General features: G+C 39.1%; 2 protein-coding genes across 18 annotated transcripts in view; one reads left to right on the plus strand and one right to left on the minus strand.

Moving 5' to 3' along the window:
- Positions 1-8,499, plus strand: part of LOC125450836 (protein regulator of cytokinesis 1-like) — a 190,390-nt gene extending 181,891 nt beyond the window's left edge. Inside the window, exon 13 of one of the 2 annotated variants that reach the window (XM_059644769.1) lies at positions 7,460-8,499. In XM_059644769.1, the coding sequence (XP_059500752.1) occupies positions 7,460-7,609 (150 nt within the window). In that variant the 3' untranslated portion in view covers positions 7,610-8,499. The remainder of the gene's footprint in view (positions 1-7,459) is intronic. The other variant, XM_059644767.1, reaches the window with a different exon arrangement.
- Positions 1-25,789, minus strand: part of rapgef2b (Rap guanine nucleotide exchange factor 2b) — a 387,135-nt gene that overhangs the window by 23,593 nt on the left and 337,753 nt on the right. For 14 of the 16 annotated variants that reach the window (XM_048527035.2, XM_048527046.1, XM_059644742.1 and 11 more), the window contains 7 exons: positions 24,136-24,159; positions 23,054-23,277; positions 21,293-21,475; positions 20,842-20,994; positions 15,760-15,994; positions 7,817-8,382; positions 5,846-6,166 (listed from right to left, as the gene is read on the minus strand). In XM_048527035.2, the coding sequence (XP_048382992.1) occupies positions 5,846-6,166; positions 7,817-8,382; positions 15,760-15,994; positions 20,842-20,994; positions 21,293-21,475; positions 23,054-23,277; positions 24,136-24,159 (1,706 nt within the window). Of the gene's footprint in view, positions 1-5,845; positions 6,167-7,816; positions 8,383-15,759; positions 15,995-18,665; positions 18,783-20,841; positions 20,995-21,292; positions 21,476-23,053; positions 23,278-24,135; positions 24,160-25,789 lie in introns of all 16 variants that reach the window. The other 2 variants (XM_048527135.2, XM_048527025.2) reach the window with 2 other exon arrangements.

Here is a 25,789-nt window from a genome sequence, read left to right on the forward strand (position 1 = left end):
GATCAAGCTTTTCAAAGTACTCCAGATATAGTCTTTTTTATTCTATTCGTTTGTGGGATGTGAGCATCACTGACTGGCCAGCATTTCTTACCCATCCCTAGTTGCCCTAGGAGAAGGTGGTGATGAGCTGTCTTCTTTAACTGCTGCAATCCACCTGCTGTGGAGTGACCCACAATGCCATTAGGGAGGGAACTCCAGGATTGTGACCCAACAACAGTGAAGAGAATGGTGATATATTTCCACGTCAGGATGGTGAGTGGCTTGAACAGGAGCTTGGAGGTGATGGTGGCCCCACATGTCTGCTGCCCTTGTCCTTCTAGATGGAACTGGTTGTAGGTTTGAAAAGGGCTGCTTAATGATCTTTGGTGAATTTCTGCAGTGCATCTTGTAGATGGTACACACAACTACTACTGAATGTCAGTGGTGGAGGGAATGGATGCTTGTGGATGTAGTGCCAATCAAGTGGGCTGCGTTGTCCTGGATGGTGTCAAGCTTCTTGAGTGTTGTTGGTGCTGCACTCATCCAGGCAAGTGGGGAGCATTCCATCACATTCCTGACTTGTGCCTTATAGATGGCGGACAGGGTTCCAGGAGTTAGGTGGTGAGTGACTCACCACAGTGTTCCTAGCCTCTGACTGCTCTTGTAGCCATTCTGTTAATGTGGTGAGTCCAGTTGAGTTTCTGGTCAATGATAACCCCCAGGATGTTGATAGTGGGGGATTCAGTGATAGTAACACCATTGAATGTCATGGGGTGGTGGTTAGCTTGTCACTTATTGGCGATAGTCATAACCTGGAATTTGTAATGACAAAAATGACACTTGCCTCCCCACTTGTCAGCCCAAGCCTGGATATTGTCCAGATCTTGTTGCATTTGAACATGGACTGCTTCAGTATCTGAGGAGTCATGAATGGTGCTGAACATTGCACAATCAGCGAACATCCCCACTTCTGACATTATGATGGAGGGAAGGTCATTGATGAAGCAGCTGAAGAAAGCTGGGCCGAGGATACAACCCTAAGGAACTCCTGCAGAGATGACTGACCTCCTACAACCACAATCATCATCCTATGTATCAGGTATGACTCCACCACCGGACAGTTTGCCCACTGACACCCACTGATTCCAGTTTTGCTCGGGCACTTTGATGCCACACTGGGTTGAATGCAGTCTTGATATCAAGGGCTGTCACTCTTGCCTCACCTCTGGAATTCAGCTCTTTTGTCCATGTTTGAACCACAGCTGTAATGAGCTTCTGAGGTTTTGAGTGGCCCTGGCTGAACCCAAACTGGGCACCACTGTGCAGGTGCTGCTTGATAGCACTGTTGATGATACTTCTATCACTTTACTGATGATTGAAAGTAGACTGATGGGGTGGTACCTGACGGGTTGGATTTGTCCCGCTTTGTGTGTACAGGACATACTTGGGCAATTTCGCACATTGCCGGGTCGGTACCAGTGTTGTAACTGTACTGGAACAGATTGGCTAAGGGAGTGGTAAGTTCTGGAGCACAAGTCTTCAGTACTATTATCAGAATGTTGTCGGGGCTCATAGCGTTTACAGCATTCAGTGTCTCCAACTGTTTCTTGATATCACGTGAAGTGAATCAAATTGGTTAAAGATATGGTCTCATACCTTTACTGTACAGCCACAATAGATGTTCACTAGAACCATAAACAGAGCACAAAGTAGATAGAGGGTAAACTAGAACAGGGAATGCTCTACTGTACATCCTCTCAGCTTCACAGTCGATTTTAGTCTGCCTCTCCTAGCTTTTGCACCAGGTCACCTGACCCAATTTCTTAAAGAGGCAACATACATCCTACTTCTATTTTCCAGAAATACAAATGTTACCATATATTGTGTCACTACAGATATTTCTCTGTATCTGAGCTCTGCAAACTCTCATTCTACCTAGCCTAATCATTTTGCAAAATCATGTGCAACTTACTAAAAATTTTCAGTAAACAATAGCCTTAAAGGATGAATTACCATGATCAGCTGCCTCCAATTTCTGTTCTATTGTCAGAACGATATAACAACTATTAATAATGAAAGTATTTGTGAATCTGGCAGGAAACAAACTAGAATGCTCCAACATACAATATTTTTGATATTCCCCGATGGACAGGTGCTTTTGGACAACCAGACACTTTAACAGATGGTAATCAGAACATAAGTGCTATTGTGATGCCAATTGAAGTTCCAGCTGGACAGTTAGATTTGATAATGGCATGGCTGAAAGCAAGTAATTCTTGTGGATCAGTAGTACTATCCATACCTCTATATATGTAAAAATAGCAATGATCACTTGTTTGTTGCAATAACTATTTAACCACTGGGCAAGAAGGTCTGAATTCAAGTCTCATCAGACGTAGATATATAATAACATGGCATGAGTAATTATTGGATCTGTTTACTAGACAGCTTTATTTGCACTAGCAAACAAAACCTCAAAATAAAATCTCATTTGCACAGGTAGGATCTATTGAAAACAAGATCTTTGCAAATACAAATAAGGTAACTTGTTGAAGTATAATTCATTTGACAAATCAATGATTGAAAGCCAGTTTCAGAAATGGTGCCATGAAACTTATCAATTGCTGTAAAAATCAATTTGGTTCACTAGTGTCTTTTAGAGGAGAAAATCTCCCACCCTTAACTTGTCTGACCTACATATGACTCCAGACCTACAGCAACATGGTTGACTCTTAAATGCCCTCCACACTGACCAAGCAGCACACTGTACAAGAGAAAATAGGGACAGGCACCAAATCCTGGCCTTGTCAGGGACACACAGCCTGCTTTCACCACCTCCCTGGCAGTGCATTCCATGCACCTACCACCTTTTGTGTTAAAAAAAAAACTTTTCTTCGGCATCTCTTTTGAACTTAGCTACCTCTCACCTTAAAACTATGCCCTCCCACCAACGTCAGGCTCCAGTATTTGACATTTCCACCCTAGGAAAAAGACTCCAAATATCCACCCTATCCATGCCCCTCATAATTTTATATGGCTTTTGCAATTAATTGCTGGGTAATTATCCCAATATTTTGGTATTTATCCCTTAATGGACATCATAATAGCAAATTACTATGTTACTATTTTTAGGAGTTACAGACCACATGCAGGCAGATAGGATTAGTTTAGAGCAGCATCATGATCAGCACAAACATGGTGGGCAGGAGGGCTTGTTCCTGTGCTGCACTATTCTATGTTCAATAATAAAGTAAAATCAATAAAGAATACATGTCCAGATTCTCATTTCCAGGTCATATGCATGGAGGCAGACAAAATTAGTAACGGCTGTTCATATTTCTAATTCTCATTCTGAGTATATCGACTGCAATGAAATTTAGCTGAGTGACCTCAGAAGAGGCTAGGAGGCTGTCAGTTTCAAAACATGGCTGGGCAGAATGACTGCTTTGAGGCTCTAGTATTGTAGCCACAGACTAAAACAAAGTAAGTTATTTCTCCAGCCCTCACCCGTCTCTCACTTCCCTCACCTTCACATACTCATGCTCAATGCAGGCCACCAATTGCACACTAACGATTTCCCACATCATGCTTCTCTACGTATCACCCATGGCTCCAATATCCAATTTCTGACCGTAGTGTCTTATTCCACCCATCATCCTTTCCCAATTCACCCACCACGCCAACTTAACTAGTGTCCACAAATAACAATGCGCACAGAGAAAAAAGAAAGTTCTAGGTGCACTCATTCATAAGGCCTTTACTTGTTGACAGGTCTGGACAAAATAGACAGTTCCAAGGCATTTATACAACTTTTAAGCATAATCTTTTCCATAGTTAATAATCCCAAAAGGCACCTGATACCACCTGTAAAGAATCCCTGAATGCCCCCAAATCCCCAACAAAAAATGATCCCTGAACTCCCTCAAAGGATCTGGGATCACCCTCCACCCCAAAGGGATCCCTACCCTCCACCCCCCTAGATGTTCAGGAGCTATACTCAGATCCTTCTAAAGGCTATCCAAAACAAACAAACTGAGAACAAACCTGTTCTTACCTGGTCTAATCTCCATATTCTGGATTCCAGACGCTCCAGGAAATCCATAATACAATTTGAATGGAGGCAGGTGGTCATTGTAAGTCCACTCTCCATGAAATGTGCTGCACACACTACAAACAGACTGCTACACTATCCCTATAGAAATGATAAATGCAGGATTTGGGGCAGGGCTTAGGATTTTACATTATTTCTGCAGTGATGGAGAGGATGACAGTCACAATTAAATCTGGGCCTAGGCGTTAGTAAGATGTCAAAAACAGGTTCAAGATGTAGTTTACTGAAACTAACGAAGAAACAAAAAAAAACTCAATTTGAGGGATTTATCATATACGTTGCTTGAGCATTCCCATCATGGTGAAATTACTGGCATGTATTATTACCGAACTCTTAATAATGCATTTAGAAAATCATAACATGATTAGAACAAGTCAGCTTTGTTTTACAATAATGAAATCCTATCTGACAAATTTATTAGGGTTTATTCAGGATGAAATTAATAGAGTTACAAAAATCCATATACAGTATATTTGGATTTCCAGAAGGCACTCAATAAGTTGTCAAATAAAAGATCATTGTACAAGGCTGCATTGGGGATGATATTAGCTAGTATGGATAGAAAGTTAGTTAAAAGAAAGGAAGACAACAGTAAGCATAAATGTGGCATTTCTAAGTTAGCAGATTGTGACTACTGGAGTGCTACAAGGATCAGTGCTCAGATACTTACAATCTATAATAATGACTTAGATCAAAAGCTTGCTGATGATATAAATCTAAGTAGGAATGTAAACAGCGGAGTACACAAAGAGGCTACAAAAAATCAGGTTAAGTGTGTGGGAAACAAGGTGAAAAATGTAAGGCTACTAACCTTGTCACTATTATAAAAACAGAAAAGGACAATATGTTTTAAAATACATGGAACTTGTAAGTGCTGATAGTCAGAGAAGCTTGTGTGTGTTCTCGAAAAAGGAACACAAAAATTATTATACAAGTACAGCAAGTAATTAGGAAAGCAAATGTTATTTTTTGCTTTAATTGCCTAGTGTTTGGAGTACAACAATAGTCTTATTGAATTGTAAAGGGCTGCGTCGAGATGACACCTGTGATGCTATATGGAATTTTGGTCTCCATTTTCAAGGAAGGAGATACATGCATTGAAGGCAATACATAAAAGGTTGACTAGAGTGGCCCAAAGGCTGAAATCGATTATGTAAAGATGACAGCTGAGTGAATTGGGTCGACATTCACATTACAAAGGTGCCTAACAGGACAGATAAAAAGTAGTTGCTTCTCCTGGTTAATAAATACAGAACAAAAGAGAGTAATTTTAGCATAAGAGGCTGATCACTTAGATGAGAAGAATTTTATTCATTCAAATGGCTGTGAAGCCTTGGACTGCACTGCCCCAGGGAGTTTTGGGTGTGTCATTGATATATTTTTAGAACAGACAGATTTTTGGTCTCACAAAGAATCAAGGAATGTACGTAGCCTGCAGGAAAGTGGAGTCGAGGCCCAAGACCATCCAATGACCATACTTGGATGATGCAGACAGCTCCCCAGCTGTGTGGATCTCCTACTCTTTTTTTAAATGATATATTCTTCTGAATTCCTGAAGTATATGGCAACTTTTCAATCAAATAATGTAGATTTCTACCTAGCAATAAATGCCCTGGCACTTAGAAACATTTATTTCTGTATTCATAACTTAATGATAGTATACTTGCCTTAGTCCACTGAGCATAGCCAGCACAAATTGTGTACATTTGATTATATAAATTCAAAATTGATTCAAAATAATAATTTAGCACTTACCATCCTCATCGTCCTCAGATGGAGAACCCTGGGGCTGTAGGTGAGCTAGTCTGGGGTCTGACTCATTTGGTTTGTGCCATTGAGGCCGGCTAAGCGGCCTGACCTGTGAGTGACTGATTGTGTGTGCAGTTGGGCTTTGAACAGTTGAGAGTCCATGGGGATCACATGGCCTTGCCACAAACTGTGACCTTTGTAGTGCTACATTATAATCTGGAGGCTTCATGCCTGGATGTCGATGAGATTCCTGGAAGTCTGCAATGGGGATTCCAACATACCCTGGAGGAGTTGGTGGTGGTTCTCGATACCTGCCCTCTTTACGTGCTGTAGTAACAATACACTACCATTAGAGATGTTTAATTATTAATATGGCATACAATTAAGTCAAGAACTGAAGTGAAATTTATGGAAAACAACAAAACAAGATGCTGGGCTGAAAGAAATTACATGCATTTTAAATTTTAAAAAGGATACAGTCTAGGAGAACAGCGTAAAGAAATTGAGTCTTTTGAGAAAGGATTATTGAAATTGAGGGCAGAAAAATAAAAATGGTAGTCAGATGGAGTGTGCAAGCATTATCAATATTATTATATTTATTAAATAGCAACCCATGTTTCAAAGTTGGATTATTTCTGAAGTTTAACTGCATAAACAATTCCTTGGATTCTGGTTCAGCTTTGTTCAGGAATCTTAGTAAATGTACGTGATAAACTTAATAGTAAAATAAAGTTACTGTGTTGATCTAATTTCTGGGGCTGATTTTGTTTCACCAAGTTGATTATTAACCTTAGAAAATAAAAAAAAGCAGTAAGTAGTATGTGGATCATTGAATTTAAATAATGTTGAACTAACCTGCCATTAAAAAATCATAAGTTTGTACTTGTATAATCAATCATCTAGTATTTGAAGTTAATTTTATTAATATGTCTTACAGTATAGAATCCTAATTAGTGGTCCGGTATATTGTAGAGTGGAGTGGAAGGATATTAGGATGTTTTTCTTGCCACATGACTCACTGCACATCATTTCTGAGTTCAGAAAGAAACGGTTGACAGCTTTAGGGTTGGGAACAGAGGCCATCTTTTGGGAGTCATTTATTGCACTGGAAGTGAACAGGCAAAAGCACACTTTATACAGAAGATGTAGAGTAAATTAAAATTCTATTTGATTTAGGTTAAGGCACTGGCAATTTTTAATCAAGACTTCATTTCTATGTGCATAAAAGACCACTCAATCAATAATGTTAACTAGTAACTAGATTAGCAGTGATGTTTAAATTTGGATATTCTGCACTAATAATATAACAAGATTTACAGAGACTTCTCTAGCCAATTCCTGCACCATTTGTAGCAATTGATACTTTGAATATGTTAAGCATTATTTTTCAAGACTCATCTCTCTTCATAACTGGACACAGGCTAAAGCTTCCAGAGGCACAGAAAACGAATTGCTATCCAGGGTGTTTTTTATAGACTAGCATCAAGTGACACCATAGAGAAATGTAAAATGCATGCTGCAAGGTTAGAAATTTGGGTGAGTACATTTAAATACATGAGTACCACCTTCACACTGTTAGGCTAAAATTTAAAACTTTTTTTTTGTCCTGAATCCATCTAGCACAGCTTTCCAATGAAAAAAAAACTGAAATCCCCTTCTCCTGGTAAGACCATGAACATGGAGAGAACAAAACGGACAAAGTTCACATGCTCTTCTCTTGCATACTTCCTGGAATCCAGATCAATAATGGAGCTGGGACTAAACTGGTAAATAATGGTTCATTGGGATGGGAAACCTGAAATCAAGTTTTCTATTCAAGTAAAAGAATATCACATTGCTATTTTCCAGTAGGTGTTATTAATTGCAATCTCAACAGCTGATGCTTTCTTTCAAATCTGATGGAAAGGGAACATAAATACTAACACTGATCAGCTACTTCAAATGTCTTATTTGTTATTTATTCTGCGTAACACTTACCTTTTGCTGTTGAAGAAGACACTGCTATGTGAGAAGGTCTAACATTCTGCTTTGGATCATCTGGAGCTAATGCTGTACTGCTTCCTTCAGAGTCAACAGCTACGTCCTTTCCACCTCTCCGTTTTATTGTTCCAGTGTCACCTTCAGAATCTTCTGCCCAGTAGCCTGTTGTTGATGCCCAGCTATTTCTGGACTGAGCATGATCAATGCCATCTCTAGGCTGGTTCTGCCTAATCAATTTTGTGCCATGTTCAGAGAATTTGGTTCGATCCATTTGGCTACCTGAAGCCCATATAGTTGATAGTCCTGTTCCCTCAGCACAGGTCTCATAATGAAGATTCCCCAAACTGCTGAGTGTCTCCCAACTTTTCTGGTGCTGAATTGTTTGGATGTTATCGTGAGATCCACTTGAACATGAAGTCCAACTTCCTCGACCACTGTCTGCTGCATCAAGAGAAGTTCGGTCTCCCTGGTCCTGGGTTAACTCCTCCATACTTGGTGATGACAGCACCACTTCTCCTGCATACAGACTTCCTCTGCCCTCAGTGCAAGTTGGAATGTAATTACTATACAAGAGAAAGTATTGATTTAAATGTTGGCAGAGAAAGGCTGACATTTTGTGATCAACAGGGAAGCAACATCTTTTGCCACTGACAATGTAGAAAGTTGTCTACAAAGGCCTAGCTATTTTTATGGAAGAAATTTGATCTTTCATGACATTAATTTAGTTCTGATGCTACTGTAAGGATCTCCAGCATCCAGTAAATGAAATAACTGACCACAGTAATCAGCCAATCACATTGCAGAATTGTCAGAGGCTGTGAGTGAGGAATTTAAAAGTGCCAATTTTCTTTTACACTTTAGTCATTTTATAGGAAGCAAAATAAAGCTTGCAGCGTATGCATGGACTAAGACAGAAGTATCATAAATATATTTCAAAATGAATTATTCCAATCTGAATTATATTTTTTGAATGTTGTGGAAAATATTGAAACTCCACATTTATTAAATTAATTTTTCAGAACCAGAGAAACTGCCCATTGGTAATTATGTCTGAGCATACTGTTAAAGACGCAATTACACTTCATTCAATAAGATGCAACTTTCTTAAGGACTTTTCAGATTGAGTTTCTCCAGTACTTTCTGTTTTACTTCAGATTTCCAGCATTCATAATATTTTGCTTTTATCAAAGTTTATAGTGTTCATTAATGGTAAGAAGTGATTACATAGCTTCTGACTGAACTTCAAAACTTAAATTACTCTGGCAGCATCAGCATCAAGAATGGGGGGATATATTCAGATCGTAATTCCAAAATTATAGGCCTCCATATCCAACTCAAACGAACACAGGATTCAGAAGCAGGAACAGGCCATTCCCTTGTTGAGACTTTCCTGCAAGTGAAGAATATCACAGCTGATCTGATTTCAATGTCACTTTTCTGTCTGACCTCCTAACTCTCCAGAGATAGTAGGAACTGCAGATGCTGGAGAATGAGATAACAAGGTGTAGAGCTGGATGAACACAGCAGGCCAAGCAGCATCATAGGAGCAGGAAAGCTGACTTTTTGGGCCTTGACCCTTCTTTGTTTGTTGGTCTATCAAATATCTAACTCTGCCTTGAATAACTTCCATGAACAAATTCCACAAATTAAATGACCATCAGGGGGAAAACATCTTCTTACCTGTGACTTAAAAGGAAGAACTTCTTAATCTTAAACTGTGTCCTTTCGTTCTGGCTTTCCCCACAGGAGAAACATCCATCTGCTACTCACCTATCTAATCCGCTCAGTATCTTCAATAATATCACCTCTCAAACTTCTAAACTTCAAAGGATATAGGCTTAGCCTCTTCAACTTTCTTCAGCCCAGGAACAACTCCAGCCTGTCCAATCTCTCTTTATAACTGAAATTCTTCAGCTCAAGCAATGTCCTGGTAAATCTCCTCTGCACTCTCACCAGTGCTATTACATTCTCCCCCCTTCCAAAATAATGTGGATCCCAAATCTGGACACAATATTTTAACTGTGGTCTAACCAACACTTTCACAGTTCCAGAATAATCTCCTGTATACCTCAGCTAATAGAGTTGAATACACCATATACTTAATAACTTTATCCAATTGTTACAAAGCAAAAAGGATCGATGTCCATGCACACAAGATCCCTCTAATCTTTGTTGCTTTCCTACGATTCATCATGTATTCCCTTGCCTTGTCTGTCCTGCCCAAATGTATCACGTCACATTTATCCCGATTGAATTCCGTCTGTCACTGATAAACCCATCTGCCCAGCCTGTCTATACCCTCTTGTAGTCTAAGGCTATCTTCTTCATTTTTTGCCACATTGTATCTGTATAACAGCATTTTATGAATTGTATAATAAGATACCCAGATTTCTCTGTACTAAGTTCTGCAATCTCTATTTAAATACTGCTTTCCTATTCTTCCACACGAAGTGGAGAAGTTCACATTTTTCCACATTATACCATTCTGCCAAATTCTTGACGACTCACTTAACTCATCTGTATCTTTTTGCAAACTCTATCACCGTTTGACAACTTCAACTTAGCTTTTTACATCTCTTGGTATCTTCTGCAAATTTAGCTACCACACATGCAGTTAAACCACTGGTGGTGGGAAAGAGACAGAAATGAAGGGAATGAGATCCTTAAGTTAATGACAAATAAGGTTGGATCAATTCATAAATATTTTGGAAGCTAATTCACATTGTGTGCCAGTCCATACAAATAAAAACTGGAAATATTCTGCTGGTCAGGCAGCATCTGCAGAGAGAAAAGGCTTCATACTTCTGTTTGAGTTATTCTATCAGGCCAGCATTTTTAGTTTCAGCCACAGTATTTTCTTCTGTACATGTACAGGAACAGTTCCTGGACCAAGGGGGAGAAAACAGAGTCAAGGTAAGCGGGGATAAATTCAGTGGAGCAGGAGCAGGCAGAGACAGTGGATCGACCAGGGCAGTCAGGTTTGTGGATTTTGGGAAGGAGATAGAAATGGGCGGTGTGGGGTTGGGGGAATGATGTGGTTGGAAGCTGTGGGTGGGAGGTTACCTGAAGTGATGAAGTTTTGGATGGTCTGGGAGATGATGTTTTCTGGTCAGGGGTGGGGTCATAATCAGAGGACAGTAGGACAAGGTGTCAGAGAGTTGATGCCTGGCCTCCATGTTGTAAAGGTCAGTGCGCCATACCACAACTGCGCCTTCTTTATCTGTGGGTTTGATGCGTGAGGTTAGGGTTGGAACAGAAGGAGTGGAGGGCTGCCCGTTCCTTGGGGCAGAGGTTGGAGTGAATGAGAAGGATGGAGAGGTTCAGACGATCAATGTTGCGTTGGCAGTTGGAAATGAAGAGATTGAGGGAGGGTAGGAGGCCTTGGGGTGGTTTCCAGTAGGATGGGATGTGTTGGAGGTGGGAGAAGCGGTCTGTTGAGGATGGGTTATACTCACGGTTAAAGAAATAGGTGCGGAGGCAGAGACAGCAGAAAACCTGTTCGTTCACGCTTGGATGTCGGGATTCATTGATGTGTGGGCAGAGGGGGACGAAGGTGAGTCTTTTACTGAGGACTGATCTTCATCCTCAGTGAAGGGATGATCTCGGGGGATGGTGAACACACGGCAGGGCTTGGGGTTGGGGCTGGCTGCAGAGCTGGTCGCTGTGGGGGCAGAGTCAGGGGCAAAGTCGGCATTGGTTGAGGTGACAGCAGCGGGTGGGGCAACGTCGGCTGAAGTAATGTCGTCCTTGACACTGGCAGCGGGAGCGGCAGCAGTAGGGGTGTCTTCGATATCAGCTGAGACAGCAGCATCCTTGATGGCAGTGGTGTTCTCGGTCTTGCCGCCGGAAAAGGCAGAGTTCACCTTTTGCAATTGGATAGCGAAAGGTGACTTGGTGAAGTTAAGAGCTGTGAGAAGTAACAGATGAGTGAATGAAGCGACACAAAAGAAGGGAAGTGGAAGATGTCTTTGATTGTGACACCCTGCTGAAGGTAGCAGAATTGATAGAGCAAAGTAGAGATTTTAAAGTTATGAATGTTAACTCCATTTCTGCTTCAAAAGATGTTGCCAGATATGCAGAGTTTCACCAGCAATTTGCTTTTAGTTGCGTTCTCCAACATCCACAATACTTAGCCTTTTAACTCCGGTGCTATCCTTCAATGCATGCAATAGGGTTGTAAAATCAATCTCACGAAAAAGGTTTTTAAAAAATTTTAATAAAGTGCTTCAAAAGTTCCAAATCTAACGTGACCCATCTGTGGAAGGTATCAAGTGGCTGCAAGGTGCACTGGAAAACTGGAACTGGCATGCAGAAAATAAATGTTAACCTACATTGCTGGTGTACTTGTTTTTATTTAAGAGCATATATTGCACAGACTTGGGACACTGATAACTACATTGTCAATCTAGATCAGTTAACTAGGGAATGCAATGCAGCCCTACTGAGAAAATAATGTAAAATGAGAGTTCCAAGCATTTGTTCATGTGTTAAGGATCTGCTAAATCAATGCCAGAGAATGGTCAGATACAAAACAAGTTCCCTTAATTTCAAATCAAACATCACGCTAAGGTCAGAAAGTAGCCTCAATTGTATTTTCCTTCTTTCATTCACACCTCAACAACTCTCAATACCAGTGAGACTGCCAAGTTAAATCTTCTACTGTGTGTTTAAATGGCTACATTGAAGTTTCCTGTACTAAATCTCCAGAAATGGGCTCATCAGACATAAAAGTCGAGCGTAACTTCAGCAGCAAAGTCAAAAAGCTAAGGGTTAATTTACTAAATCACCCAGCCATCTTTTATGAAGTGAGATTTGGGAAACAAATAATCATTGTTGTTCAAACTGGAAGGCCCAAATATGGAAATTTTACAAATGATATAAAATAATACACAACTAAATAACTATAATGCTAAGCACAGTTCCAGATGCAATTGTTTCACATTAAAATGTATTTTTAATTTCAGGTGCCTGAAATGAAACTTTTATGAGGTATGGCTCTTAAGTGGAGGCCCTTGCTATTTGAAATGATCATGTAATGGCAAAATCATCTTCCCACTGTATGTTTTAAAAGTGGTCAGGCAGAAACTGTAGCTGGAAGTCCAGATAACTACATTCCAGCACACTCTAAGGGTGGGAGGTAGCACCTACTTCAGGATAAAACTATAGGAAGGAATGCTGCAGAGTCATTATTTTACTGGACAATTAATAGAGGTCTGTTCTAATGATCCAGAAAACAGGGTTTAATTTTGAGCTGAAGGAGGAGATGTAAGAAGTCACCACAAAGCTTGGTCAAAACACTGGGTTTCATGAAAGCTGTTGATACTGGGCAGACTGAACACATTAGGATAAATTCCAGAACATGGGGTTAAATACATGAAACACGCGAAATAGTACTGTTAATAGAAACACTGAGAAAGGAGACATTGTAAAAGATTCTGGAAGCAGCAAATGGAATGGAGATGGGAGGGCTAGTTCAGTTTGAGGCAGTTACAGTGATCAAGGATGAAAATGTTCATTTGAAATGTTGGAATCTGAAAGTCATTGTAGGTTAACGAAGACAGGAGTTGCGAGATAAATGGTTCATAATGCATGATCGCGCACAGGCGGCAGAGTTCATGATGACCTGGGCTTTATGCACTATGAGGATTGGCCTGGAGATCATTAAAATGACCACACCTGGATAGAAATCAGCATGGATTAGGGTCTCACTGGCACATGGGTCAAGCAAGGGGGAGAAGGGTATGATGAGGTGGACAAAACCTCTACATATTATACAAAGGATTTTTTCCCAGATGATGTTCCACACATGATTTTCTGGTTCTGCAAGGATCTTGTAAAATTAGAGGGAATGCTGTGAACTGTCTGGTTCAGCACAAGATGAAGACGACGGAGTTGACAACAAGAGTACAGAGTTTGTGGAAGGGTGCAATGTGGATAGAACATAGAACAGTACTGCACAGTATAGGCACTTCGGCCCACAATGTTGTACCAACATATTACCCTACTCTAAGATCACACTACCCTGCATACCCTACATTTTACTGTCATCCATGTGCCCATCCAAGAGTCGTTTAAATGTCCCTAATGTATCCGAATCCACTACCACTGTCGGCAACGCATTCCACACACCCACCACTCTCTGTGTAAAGAACCCCTATCCTTCCTCCAATCACCTTCAATTATGCCCCCATGTAACAGTCATTTCGCCATGGGAAAAAGTCTCTAGCTATCCACTCTATCTGTGTCTCTCATCATCCTGTACAAATAATGTCCCCACATTGCTACGGTGAACACTTGCCCAGCCTCCTTCCCCAGAACCAGATTCAGCACTGCACTATCCCTGATTGGGCCTCTACGTATTGATACACAGAACTCCCCTAGATTCATTTCAAGAAATCTGCACCCTCCAAATGCTAACACTATGACTATCCCAGTTTTGTAGTAGACAGTGGGTAGTGGTAGAAGATTGTTTTTCAAACTGCAGTCCCTTGAGCAGCAGCATCCAGAGGGAATGGTACTAATCCACTTTTGCTTGTCATTTATATACATGATTTGGATGAGAAGATAGGATGCATGGTTACTAAGTTTGCAGATGACACCAAAAATGGTGATATAATTTTGTCCATTTAGGGATGTTTCCTCCATCTCCATGAACTGGTGTGATCACTCCTATCTGATTCGATTTTTATTAAACAGCCACAGAATCAACTGAAATGCTTTCTTTTCACACTCTAGCAGATACCTCTAGTTTCTTCCAAGGATCGATCTTGGCCCTCTTCTATTTCTTGACTGCATGCCACCCTTCAAACAACATGCAAGAACTGGGCATCAGTTTTACATACAAGCTGACAATACCCAGCTCTCCCTTACCAACATCTCTTGACTCCTTCACTGTTGCTGTAAATAATCAAAATGCTTTCTGACATCCAGTACCAAATGTGGAGAAATCTCTTCCAACTAAATATTAGAAAACCCGAACAAACTTGTTCGATCGCTGCCACAATATCTGTTCATTAGTCATTAACTTCCGTCCCTCTCCCTAGCAACTAGCTGCTAAACCAGACCATTCACAATTCTGGCATGATGTTTGATCCTGACTGCGCTTCTAACCGCACATCTATGTCGTTACTAAGGCCACCTGTGTCTACCTTCCTAACATTGTCAGATTCATTTCATACCTCATCCATACATTTGTTCAAAACCGCTAGCATTCCTAGCTGACTCTGCACATTCCTAACCCTCTGTAAACTTGAAGTAATCTAAAGTCTGCTGCAAACATCCCAATTTGTACCAAGTCCTGTTTTCCATCACTCATGCTTGCTAGTCCACATGGGTTCCTGGTGTTTTAAAAAAGGTCTTGATTTTAAAATTTTCATCCTTGTTTTGAAATCCCAAATGGCTTCGTCCTTCTGTCTGTCTTTTCCCCCAACCCCATTTTTACATTCCTCAATTTTGGCCTCAAGCATCCTCAATGTTAATTGCTCCACAATTGATGGTCATGGCACTAGTTGTCAAGGCCCTAAGCTCTGGCATTTTCTCCAGAAATTTCTATACCTTTCTACTCCTCTTTAGGCATTCTTTAAAACATTTATTTTACTATTGGCTCAAAATTTGCTTTATTACACTTTTGAGAAGTACGTTGACAAATTTTATGATGTTAAACGTAAATACAAACCAACCAGGCTGAAAATAAATAAAGTTCCACTACTTACAAAGGCAATGTTTCTTGTACGTTGGGCCTAAATGCCACATGGCAGTGCAAATTGCATTGTTTCACCTATAGCAAATCACCTATTCTGTTCTAATGACCTACTCAGAAACTAAATGACACAGAATTAGCAGCAAGCTTAGACTCAAACGCAGCAAGCACTAAACCAACAAGTTATCTGTCAATGCAATACATCAAAGCATAGGTAACTGAAAAAAAAACTTGTTCCAACCTTATACAGTACTGATCTGGGTCAACGGCTGATCGCTTTTCCAGTCTTCTTTCGATGCCCAAGCCTAAATTTGAATCTATAACACTGACAGAATGTCGCTGTCGACGGTCATCATGAAGGCTGGCAGATACTGAGTCAAAGGAGGAATTGCTGACAATGCTGGAGCGTGACGAAATTTCACTGTGACCAGAATCTGAAAAATTGTCTGCTGTGGCACTTGGTGCTAAAGCAAAACCTGGAAAATTTTTTAAAAAATGAATTATCTTGTCATAGTTCTAAGCACAGATGAGCTTAGTGGGGAAAAAGTCTGAATTTAATTGGGATTAATTTACTGGTTTGTATTCATTGTACAAATTAAGGTCGGACCAGTATAAATTCAACATTCAAACAGATTCAACATAGCAGAGGAAGCCTTCAGAATAAAGGATTCAACAGAGTGACAAAGGGAAAACAACGATGTTCAGATTGATAAACATTTAGTTAGTTACAAAAGGTTAATTTAGCAGACTTCAGTATAAAGGTCTGCTCTGCATGAGATTTTAAATCAAATATTTGCCAATCTTATGTATCCTGAGTATTGAGAAACTGGTTTAAAAATAAGCTATGGTGCTGCAGCATTGACATTAATTGCATTAGAGAATACTGGGTTTCTCACATTGGTATAAAATTTAAATCAGAAAATGCCGATTAAATATCATAACAAATGTGGAAACTACTGAGCACTAACATATTAAATAACAGGGAGTGTTTCATAAGCTAAAAGCTACAAGATAAAATAATAATTAAACAGATGTAGCACATCAGCATTGCACTTTGTAAAATACCTGTCTGTCCTTAACAGGCTTTGCACGTAAATTAATCAATTGGAAAACATGGGTGTTTACCGGTGGTGATTAATGGATGAAAAAATACAATGGGTGATTTCATGACGGTACAGAAAAATGTTCAGCTGAGTTGAACAGCCCATCATTCATGTATATGTATATACACAAATCTACACACATACACATATACGTATATATAAAATTTAAAATAATGCTGCCTGAGAGTGTGATAGGCAGATTCAATTAGAGCCTTGCAAAGGAATATGCCTGAACACCTGCAGACAGAAAGTCTATTCTGGCACGGGCAGAACAAGCCCACTATTTTTTGTTTGCACCTTAACCATGATAAAAGATTTCATGAAGCACTGCACTGCCTTGAGGGGGGTGAATATCAAAAGTCTTTCACACAAATAATATCTATGAAATGTGTCACTCAGTAGCTGGGATTTTGCTGCGCCAATGGGCTTCCCACTCTCTGGCTGAAAAACAAGTACAGAACGTACATTGGTTCCTTAGGGACTGAATCAAGTGATCTTAAGACACTTAGGTGGACACTGTCAGGCCTATCCCACAATTGAGATCGTTGGCTCTGGAGGTCCTGACTTCTGACAGCTACCAATCAGAGACTAACAGATTGTTATTGGCTCCAGTGTGAGGAAATTCTGTCGGTTTCGGTGGCACTATGTGCATTAGAAGCCCAGAATCATCATTGGACTCCAAAGTCAAATGGGGGCAGGACGGAGGCTGTCGTAGGCTGGTGGTAAGTGAAGGGAAATGCTTTCAGTGCCTGTGCTCCTTGAAAAATACTGGCTCCCTTAAGTGGCTCAAGAGTGCTTTAGCAAAAGGGACCCACTCCAGATACCACAGGCAAATCCAACAGGCTCCTTTTTAAACCCTGAAAGATCACTAAATTGTGCTTGGCTCATAGGTAATGGACATCAGTTGGCTTAATAATTAGTCAAATTGACAATCCACTGCCAGTGTCTAGATAATGCCTCATTTTATATTCATTCATGGAACATGGGCATTTGTTGTCTACCTCAGTTGCCCTTGAAGTGGTGGTGAGGTGTCTTTGTGAACCATTGCTATTTGTTGTAGGTAGATGCCCAATACCTTGGCTCTTTCTGCCCATCTACTTAAGTTGGTAGACAGTGGGGAGGAAGGGGCAGCTAGACTTGCCACGGTTGGGAAACCTAAGCAGACCTCCTTTGCTTAATTGAATCAGCTTTCCATACTTCCTGCTCAGCAGGCTACATTAAATCAAGACCAACATGGGATTTAGTTCTTAATGAGATTATTCCCTGCATCTATTCCAAAGCATTTCATTCAGCCCTCACTATTACTTAATAATTTGCACATAGGGACTGGTGATTATGTTATTACCAAAATCAATTACTGTCAAGTTGGAAATGTTGCCTGTTTTAAAAAATGCAATAGTTTGAGAAGTTTTATTATGTTAATACCTGACGTAAGACATTTAACTTTTCAACTTTGTTTTTAAGCGCCATTTAATCGTGTGGGCTTTTAAAACATATATTTTGATTTATTTAAGATGGTTGTAATTTAATTTGCCTCCTGTTGCTGGTTGTAGCTCAGGTCTTCCTACAAGCTTGTGTTTATATCCCGGATGGACTGGTAAAAACAAAAATAAATTACAAATAAATACGAAGCAATTCTATCCTAATTGAAGAAGAATAAAAAAAACCCAAAATTTTTTTTAAATGCTGCGAAGTCTCTTATCTTTTAATGTGACCATTTTCCTCTCTGTCAATGCACCCAGCTTCTGAAAATCGTCTGTTTTGATGTAATAATCTATCACTGTTCAACATAATGAGTTTTAATTTCCTTTTGTTGCTCTGGTATATCACTTTGTCCCTCAATTACATGTGTCCAAACTATATACTGCAATTTTAAAACAAGCAAGTTGTTTGTCAATGTCATGTTGTCATTATAAGGACCTTTGCCAATTAGAATACTTGTTTTAAAATAACAGTTGGTGCTCATATTATACTTTTACCCTCAGGCTGCTGACCACCCCTCCCCAGTAAGTCTGCTGCAGTCTTCTTTACAGAACAACCCCACCTATCCCATTGATCCATTGTACATTGTTGTTCTTATTATTGTTTTCACTTCCAAGAGAAAATGGAGAGCCTGATAGGTCCAACTGTCTGCATCCATGAGATCTCAGCTTACTGCCACCTGACAAGCAGGATGAAAAAAAACAATTTAGAAATCAAATCTGACATTCACTGTATCTTCTGTGAACAGAACCAGGTTCTCACTTGTCCAGATAACCTTTTCCAGTTAGTCAGTCTAAGTCAGACTCAGCTCTTCAGGACTTTAGATGGGAATACTTCGATTGCAGAAAGCTCATATTTTTCTCTCTTCCATTTAGAAAATTCCAGAAACTCATCTATAACATTATATACCTGTACAAAGACAATTACTCCAAGCATTTACAAATAGCTAGGTCATGTGTTCAAACCAGTGAATTCACAACGCATCAGATGCAATCACATTCTGACATAGATGAAAACCTATACTGTTAAATTTTGTTCTCACTAGTTGTTATGTGCACTGCCAATGTTTTAACACTGAACTTAAAATGAAAGATGTGACAAAGGTTTACTCAATCTTTTCAAAAAGAATATGAAGTAAACATTACTGTGCAATCTCAATTTCACAATTATCTAAGCTACTGATTACTTGGAGTATTTAGTAAAATGGACACAGGTTGGAAGAGATCAGAATTCTTCAAATTTGGGTTCAAAAAAGGATTCATCTCACTTTTAAATTTCCATCCTGAAAGCAGTGCTGGATGCTTTTCCACATTAGTCAAAATAGCTTCAGTTGCCACTAGAAAACTAACCTCTGTTAATAATGCGTTTTGTGTCACCAGTGAGATGTCAGTTCCAATCAAGAACTTATTAAATTCTACCATGCAGAACCCATCAACTGAACTAAAAGATTGTCCAACAATTGTAAAACACCAGGCTCTATTACCATATTAGTTACCTAAGCAGTTATTAATCATTGGAGGCAAAATATTTCAACATTGAGACTCTCATAAGGGTGCATTATTATGCATCAGAAGACCTGAGCTACCAAGTAGTCCAAATATACCATTTCTGTTCAAATTGCAATTGTTTGATTTACCAGCAAGTTGTGGTTTGAAATGAGGGGTGCAAATTATTATTGAAAAATTTATGTAAGCAGTAGTAATGTGAACCATTTTCATGGAAGTAGTGGTAATAGAGCATCATTTATGCATTATCACAATGAGTAAAAACACTGGGAGTCAGCTGCATTAAATATTAAAAGGAGTGTGGAAATGGATCTTCAATTTATTAATATTAACTGTTGTGTAAACGACAATGTAAGGAAGTTCCTATGAGAAGATCCTTTCTGCTTTGAGCATGTCAGGTATTCATCAACTTAAAACTAGAAAAATTCATTGGCTGGATATTTAAAACAGTAAAGAATCCAGGGCAAGCAGCAAGGGAGTGCGCAATTTGACACCACCAGCCTCATGCCAGTGTGCTACCAAGAACCCAACACTGAGTGATTTTGAGCAAGGACATTTCAGGTTTGGATTGACTCACCAGGAACAGTGTGAAGTCAATGGAGGGCAAGTATTGTTAATTACCATTAACAGTTCCTTGCATTGTCATTTAGAATGGTGGGTAACTCACATTTGGTGCATGTCCTTTCCATGCCCATATTGGCAGCTGGGCTATAGTGGTGGTCAATGACACTTATAGATTAGCACTGGCTTTATAAAACATCAAAATAAACTCACCTTTGTTTGTCCCTTGCAGTCTTCATTTTCAAATCGGCAGTTGCAACCCTTGATGGATGTGTTGCATTTAATCATGGAGGGTCTCTTATTGCCTCTCCAGTACTCAGAGCTTGCCTGCCGTCCCTACTTGGACGGCAGTCCAGCTTCTTGGTTTTTAAATTTGAACTTCCCCATGCCTAAAGAATGCTTTGGGGTGGAGATCCAAAACCAACCTCCTTCTCTGGTTGATGATCCCTGATTGAAAATCCAGCCCCAGATATCTCCCATTAAATGATAAGTGCACAGAACACATGAATAACTACTAGAGGATAGAGATGTGATGCCTTGAGCAAATGGGAAAGCAGCAGACTGGAAATCTTAGATCACATTAGTGACTGTGCCACATAAGTAAAATGCTTGTCATGGGTTGAAAATCCAGGCCCATCCTGGAACCTGGGAGTATATTTTCTAAGATGCTACCTTTCCTTGGTGAAGTCTGAGGGGATGTGGGAGGAGACGACAGCTGAGATGAAGTGTTTGATAAAGTATCTTCTGCCTGCTTTTTATTCCGATCCAAATTTGCTTCTTCAGATAAGGACAGGATTTTTTTCAAAGCTTGAGGAGAATGTGTACCTTAACAACAGAAATTATAGTAATAGAGTATAGTAATATGCAATATAGTGACAGAGTACAATAATAGAGTAACAGCGTCAGAGTAACCTTTTAATTTCATTCTACAAAAAGAAAAATATTGCTGAACAAACAATTATAGAGAAAAGTTTCGGAAATGGCAAATTCCTACATCAAAAACTTGTTATTGTATTGAATTAACTCTTCAAAATGATTATTTTTCATGCACATTTCATAGAAGGGAAATAGTAAACACTCAGATCAAAGCACAGCAGCAAGTTATTTTCAGAAACGTTATTACCAAACGGAGGGAGGTCTTTAACTTGCACTTTCTTGCGTGACGGATACAACGATACAGCTGGGACCTGGAGGGCCTGATTTGCTTTTTGCTGTTGTTGCTTCTGGTTTTGCACTCCTGATCTTGGAGCAACAGGAGATGTATCTGAAAGTTTTCCCACTTTCTTTTCACCTGCGCTTTTGGGTACTAAATGTCAAGGAAGAAGAAAGATTCATACAGATTGCGTTGAAATTTCAAATCTAAAAATGGTGGTACTCTCAATTTCCTTAACTTTATCCCGATCATTATTACTTAGAAAATTTAGGCATTTTAGCCAGCCTGTTCCACATTATAGATATGCGTCCACTGACTGGTAACTGTCCAACCAAATGACTGCCATTAACATGTTCTTCACTGGGGCTAAAGCTTCTCTTCCTCCAAATCTTAGAAGTTGCATATTTAGGTCTTTCCAAATTGTTGAAAATTTGACCACACCTCAAAAACAGTCAATAAATCATCTTTTTAAATCAATTCTTTCCATAAAAGCTAACTATTTATTCAAACCTACATCACTGTTCAAATCACTAGGCTCCAATTCTGTACAAAAAATTGCTTTTCAGCCTGCATCTGTATGCTAATTTAAGTGTGTGGCATACCTTGTATCTTCTTCATTAAAGAAGTAATCCAAGTCCACATGACGACTTCATTCTGGTCATAAGGATCATTTTCAGAAAATAGCGTGGATGGCATACCCCAAAACTTTACATTTTGACTCAGCCATGCTCTACTACCATTGTTTAAGTAGTTACCTTTTAGTATGCAACACACAGTCCAAATCTAAACTTTTAGTGAGAGCTTTATTTCCATTAACCACACGCCATAATAGTCAGCACACCTCTGAATAACAACTCCCCATATTAACACAATAATTCTTATCCAATTAGCCCTTAATTACTCTATCCATCACCCATACAGTTGTTCCATTGGGCTTCAGGCAACCCTTCAGATTTATTAGATGATAGAAACAGTCAAGGGACTAGAGTCGAAATTGTTGAAGCTTGCAAGTCAGAGTCCTGCTGTTGAAACACTGTTAATCAATAATCAATTCCGACAGGATGGGAAAACAAGAAATGGTCATATGCCACAACCATTCCGTTCCTAAGCTGTATAAAATCTGTTTTACCCTGGGTACCACGCAAATCCACAGCCTCCTCAAAAGGAAATGTCTTGGAAAATTTCTTAGTCATCCAAGGGAAAAGAGTTCAAAATTCCTTACACCTGTGTGATCCTGCAATCTTTTTTCAGATTCTACAATGCTGTTATTTTGTAAGTATGATATTGCCAAAAGCATAATAGTTCAGGTAGCTGTCATGTTGGTATTTAATTATCTCTATCTAAGTTTAACTTTACAACTGTCATTTGACTTTCTAGCCACTCACTGCCTGAGAAGGGATGCTACAAATATGCTATAAATCCAGAAGTTCCAGCACAAAGAATTTTAAATCATATCTTCTGCATAATTTTAATTATGAATGGAATTCTAAGAAAATATAACTATATCTCTTGAAATAAATATAATACTGAAACTCAAACATATTGGAACTTTTAAGCTATTTCAAAGTGTTAATTTATTATTTCTCACAGCTGGAAATAAATTTATTTTAAAACAAAAACTAATGTAATTTTAAACACTGGTTTCTCTGCTTATTAATGAAATGTAAATAAATTCACATTTGGTCCAAGGGTATAAAAAAATCACGACTTGCAAAAAGATCTATAACTTACATGTATTAGTGCTTGGTTCACACTGTAGTGATAATGCCTGGAGGTTCTCTTCGTCCATATCCAGATCAAGGTTTGCAAGGTATTGTTTTACTTTTCGAGCCATTTGTGCATCTTCATAGAGTTTCTTGGCATTGAGGAATGAGCTGCGCCGTACCCGTTTTTTGTGTCCCCCTGACTGCACCATATCTAATACAGCAGCATTTGTACTGCCCTGGCTAAGCGACCTGCCACAATGGAAAGAGAAAGATGCCGCCTGTTTCAGCATGGAAGGTCAAAGACTGGGACATGCAAAGTCTTTGTCAGATAGAGGGTAAGTCTTGTTCAAGCTTAAAATAACACATGCCTCATTCCAGTAAGTCATACAGAAAAAGAAATGAAAAGGAAAAAGGAAAAGTAAAATTAAAATTAAAACCAAGAGCTATCCTGCAGATAACCCTATTCTGTTCCAAATTGAAAACAAGCTTTATGCCGTTATGTGCATCTCTGCCCACTAGTTTATAAGAAGCTGCTACTTCAGTAAAAGAGTTGGAGCAGGAGTCAAAGCTCATGCAGGACTGATGTTAAACAGCAATACTGAAAAAAAAGTACCATCTTTACCACTTGATGATGAATAGGACAGTACACTCTGTTCTGATCCCAAAGAACACTTCCTTCTACTCAAGATCAAAAAGGCCCATTTAAAGCGTTACCTAAGTTACTAAATGGTAAGACTTCAAAAATCATTCCTTGACATCTGAGCTACATGTGTAATATATAACTGTCAATAAAATCATGACTTCCAATTTAATCCTCATTTCTATATTTATTTCAAACTGTTATTGGTTTCTCTGTATTTTAAAAAAAGTGATTTTAAACCATCATTATGTAATTTTAAGGGACTGGGGCTACCATTTCTAAAGTCTCTTCGCAGCCTAAGCGATGTTAGAACAGATTTATGTGAGTAGATAAAAATCATCCAACATGATGCCAGAGCACAAAAGGGTTAAACTGAAAAATGTCAGAGGATAAAAGGGAGCAGAGAGAGATGGAAAATGAAAAATGGCAAAAAAAAATGTCCTTGGTGCCTACTAAACACCACTTACCCCAGACTTCTCCATTTCTTCTTCCTGTAATTGAGAGCCATGAATATTGAAGCGTGGATTTAGGAAGAAAGACAGAGAAAGATCACAAGCTCGGATAGAAAAGACCAGATTTCAGACATGCAGTAACAGAAGGCATGGGACATAACACAGTCATCACAATGCGAACTGACTATAAACAGAGGGTTATATACAAATATTCTTCAATCCAGTCACAGTAACTTCCACCACTGTTCAAAGTAACTTCATAAAGCTTTTAATATGTTAATACTGTAAAATTGAAGGCTAGTTTGAGATTATGTTCTGTCACTGTTCTCTATAAAGACAAATGCAGAAAATATTCCAATCATGATAGGGATAATTGTACATGAATGGGAAAAGACCATCTCAATCAGAATGGGTAGAACCATCACAAAACCTGGACCGATCCTCTCAGAGACCTACCAGACATTATCTCAACATATCATTTATTGATGGCTTATTGCTGTATTACATATACTGTAATTCTTTGTAAGTAATGTACCTTTGCAGTAATGCACAGTGTAGCTTCAATTAATTCCACTGAGGGATTAAATTTTTACGTTGCTATTCCAGACTAAAACTGCCCATTAGAGAAACTGCCTATATTCATTTCTGCTGGTCAGAGGTCAATTCCTAAATCTGATGTCAATATTTGTTCAATTTGAATAGTCATATTTGTGTAGCAAGTAATTTATATATACTTGTTGCAATACAGCATAATTAATGAATCTCATTTTAATTTGATTTTGGACTAAATGCATTTAAAATATCATCTATTAATAGGAAATTCCACATCAATAGTAATTAAATATACAAAGATCACTGACAACCCCAAAATTAAACTGTCTGGTTTATAACAGCTGTGTTATTATGCCACTGCAATCAGAAGGACAATTCCAAAGAAACACAAACAACTGCCCGATTGCTCATCTTAAACCAGCAGGTGCATTTTACTTTTTCTAAAACATTCTACATTAGCTTCCTCCAGTCAGCTTTGCATAGTCAGGAAGGAGTGATAATATCCACAGTGAGACACAGGCCATGTGACTATATAGTTTGGGGAATTTGGAGGCAAAGTGGGAATCTGGTGCAGAGGGGAACAGGTGCTCTCTGCTTGCGTTTTTTGACTGATAGTTTGTAATTTTTTTTTATTAAAACAGGATAAATTGAAGCCCAGGAGAAATAGTCCAGGACAAGAGTGACATCACATGTGAACCATAAGATCAATGATTGGTGATAGCTACTAATTTTTCTATGTATTGTAGATTACTTTCAGACTGAAGATAAATAAGGGAAATATTTACAGGCTACGAACTAAAATATACAGAGTGTTTAAACATCAAATGAAAAACTAAGGAATTAAAATAGAGATGCTGGACCAGGCGTTGTGTTGTATCTGATCGACGAGGGTGGTGGTGGACCCTATAGTGGTTCAGCGACCACATCTGTAGCTTGAGGAAATCCAGCTCAGAATTTACCTGATGAGCTGGAGTCTGAGCTTCATGCACTGTGACACATAAGGGAGCGGCAAGAGTTACTTGAACACTGTGTTTCATGAGGCAATCACACCACTTACAATAACTTCCTTGAATTTGGTCAGTGGCTTGGTCAGTGGTCAGGAGGGTGTGGCTACGAG

Source organism: Stegostoma tigrinum, chromosome 1 (genome assembly GCF_030684315.1).
Source record: "Stegostoma tigrinum isolate sSteTig4 chromosome 1, sSteTig4.hap1, whole genome shotgun sequence".
Taxonomy (NCBI): Eukaryota; Metazoa; Chordata; class Chondrichthyes; order Orectolobiformes; family Stegostomatidae; genus Stegostoma; species Stegostoma tigrinum.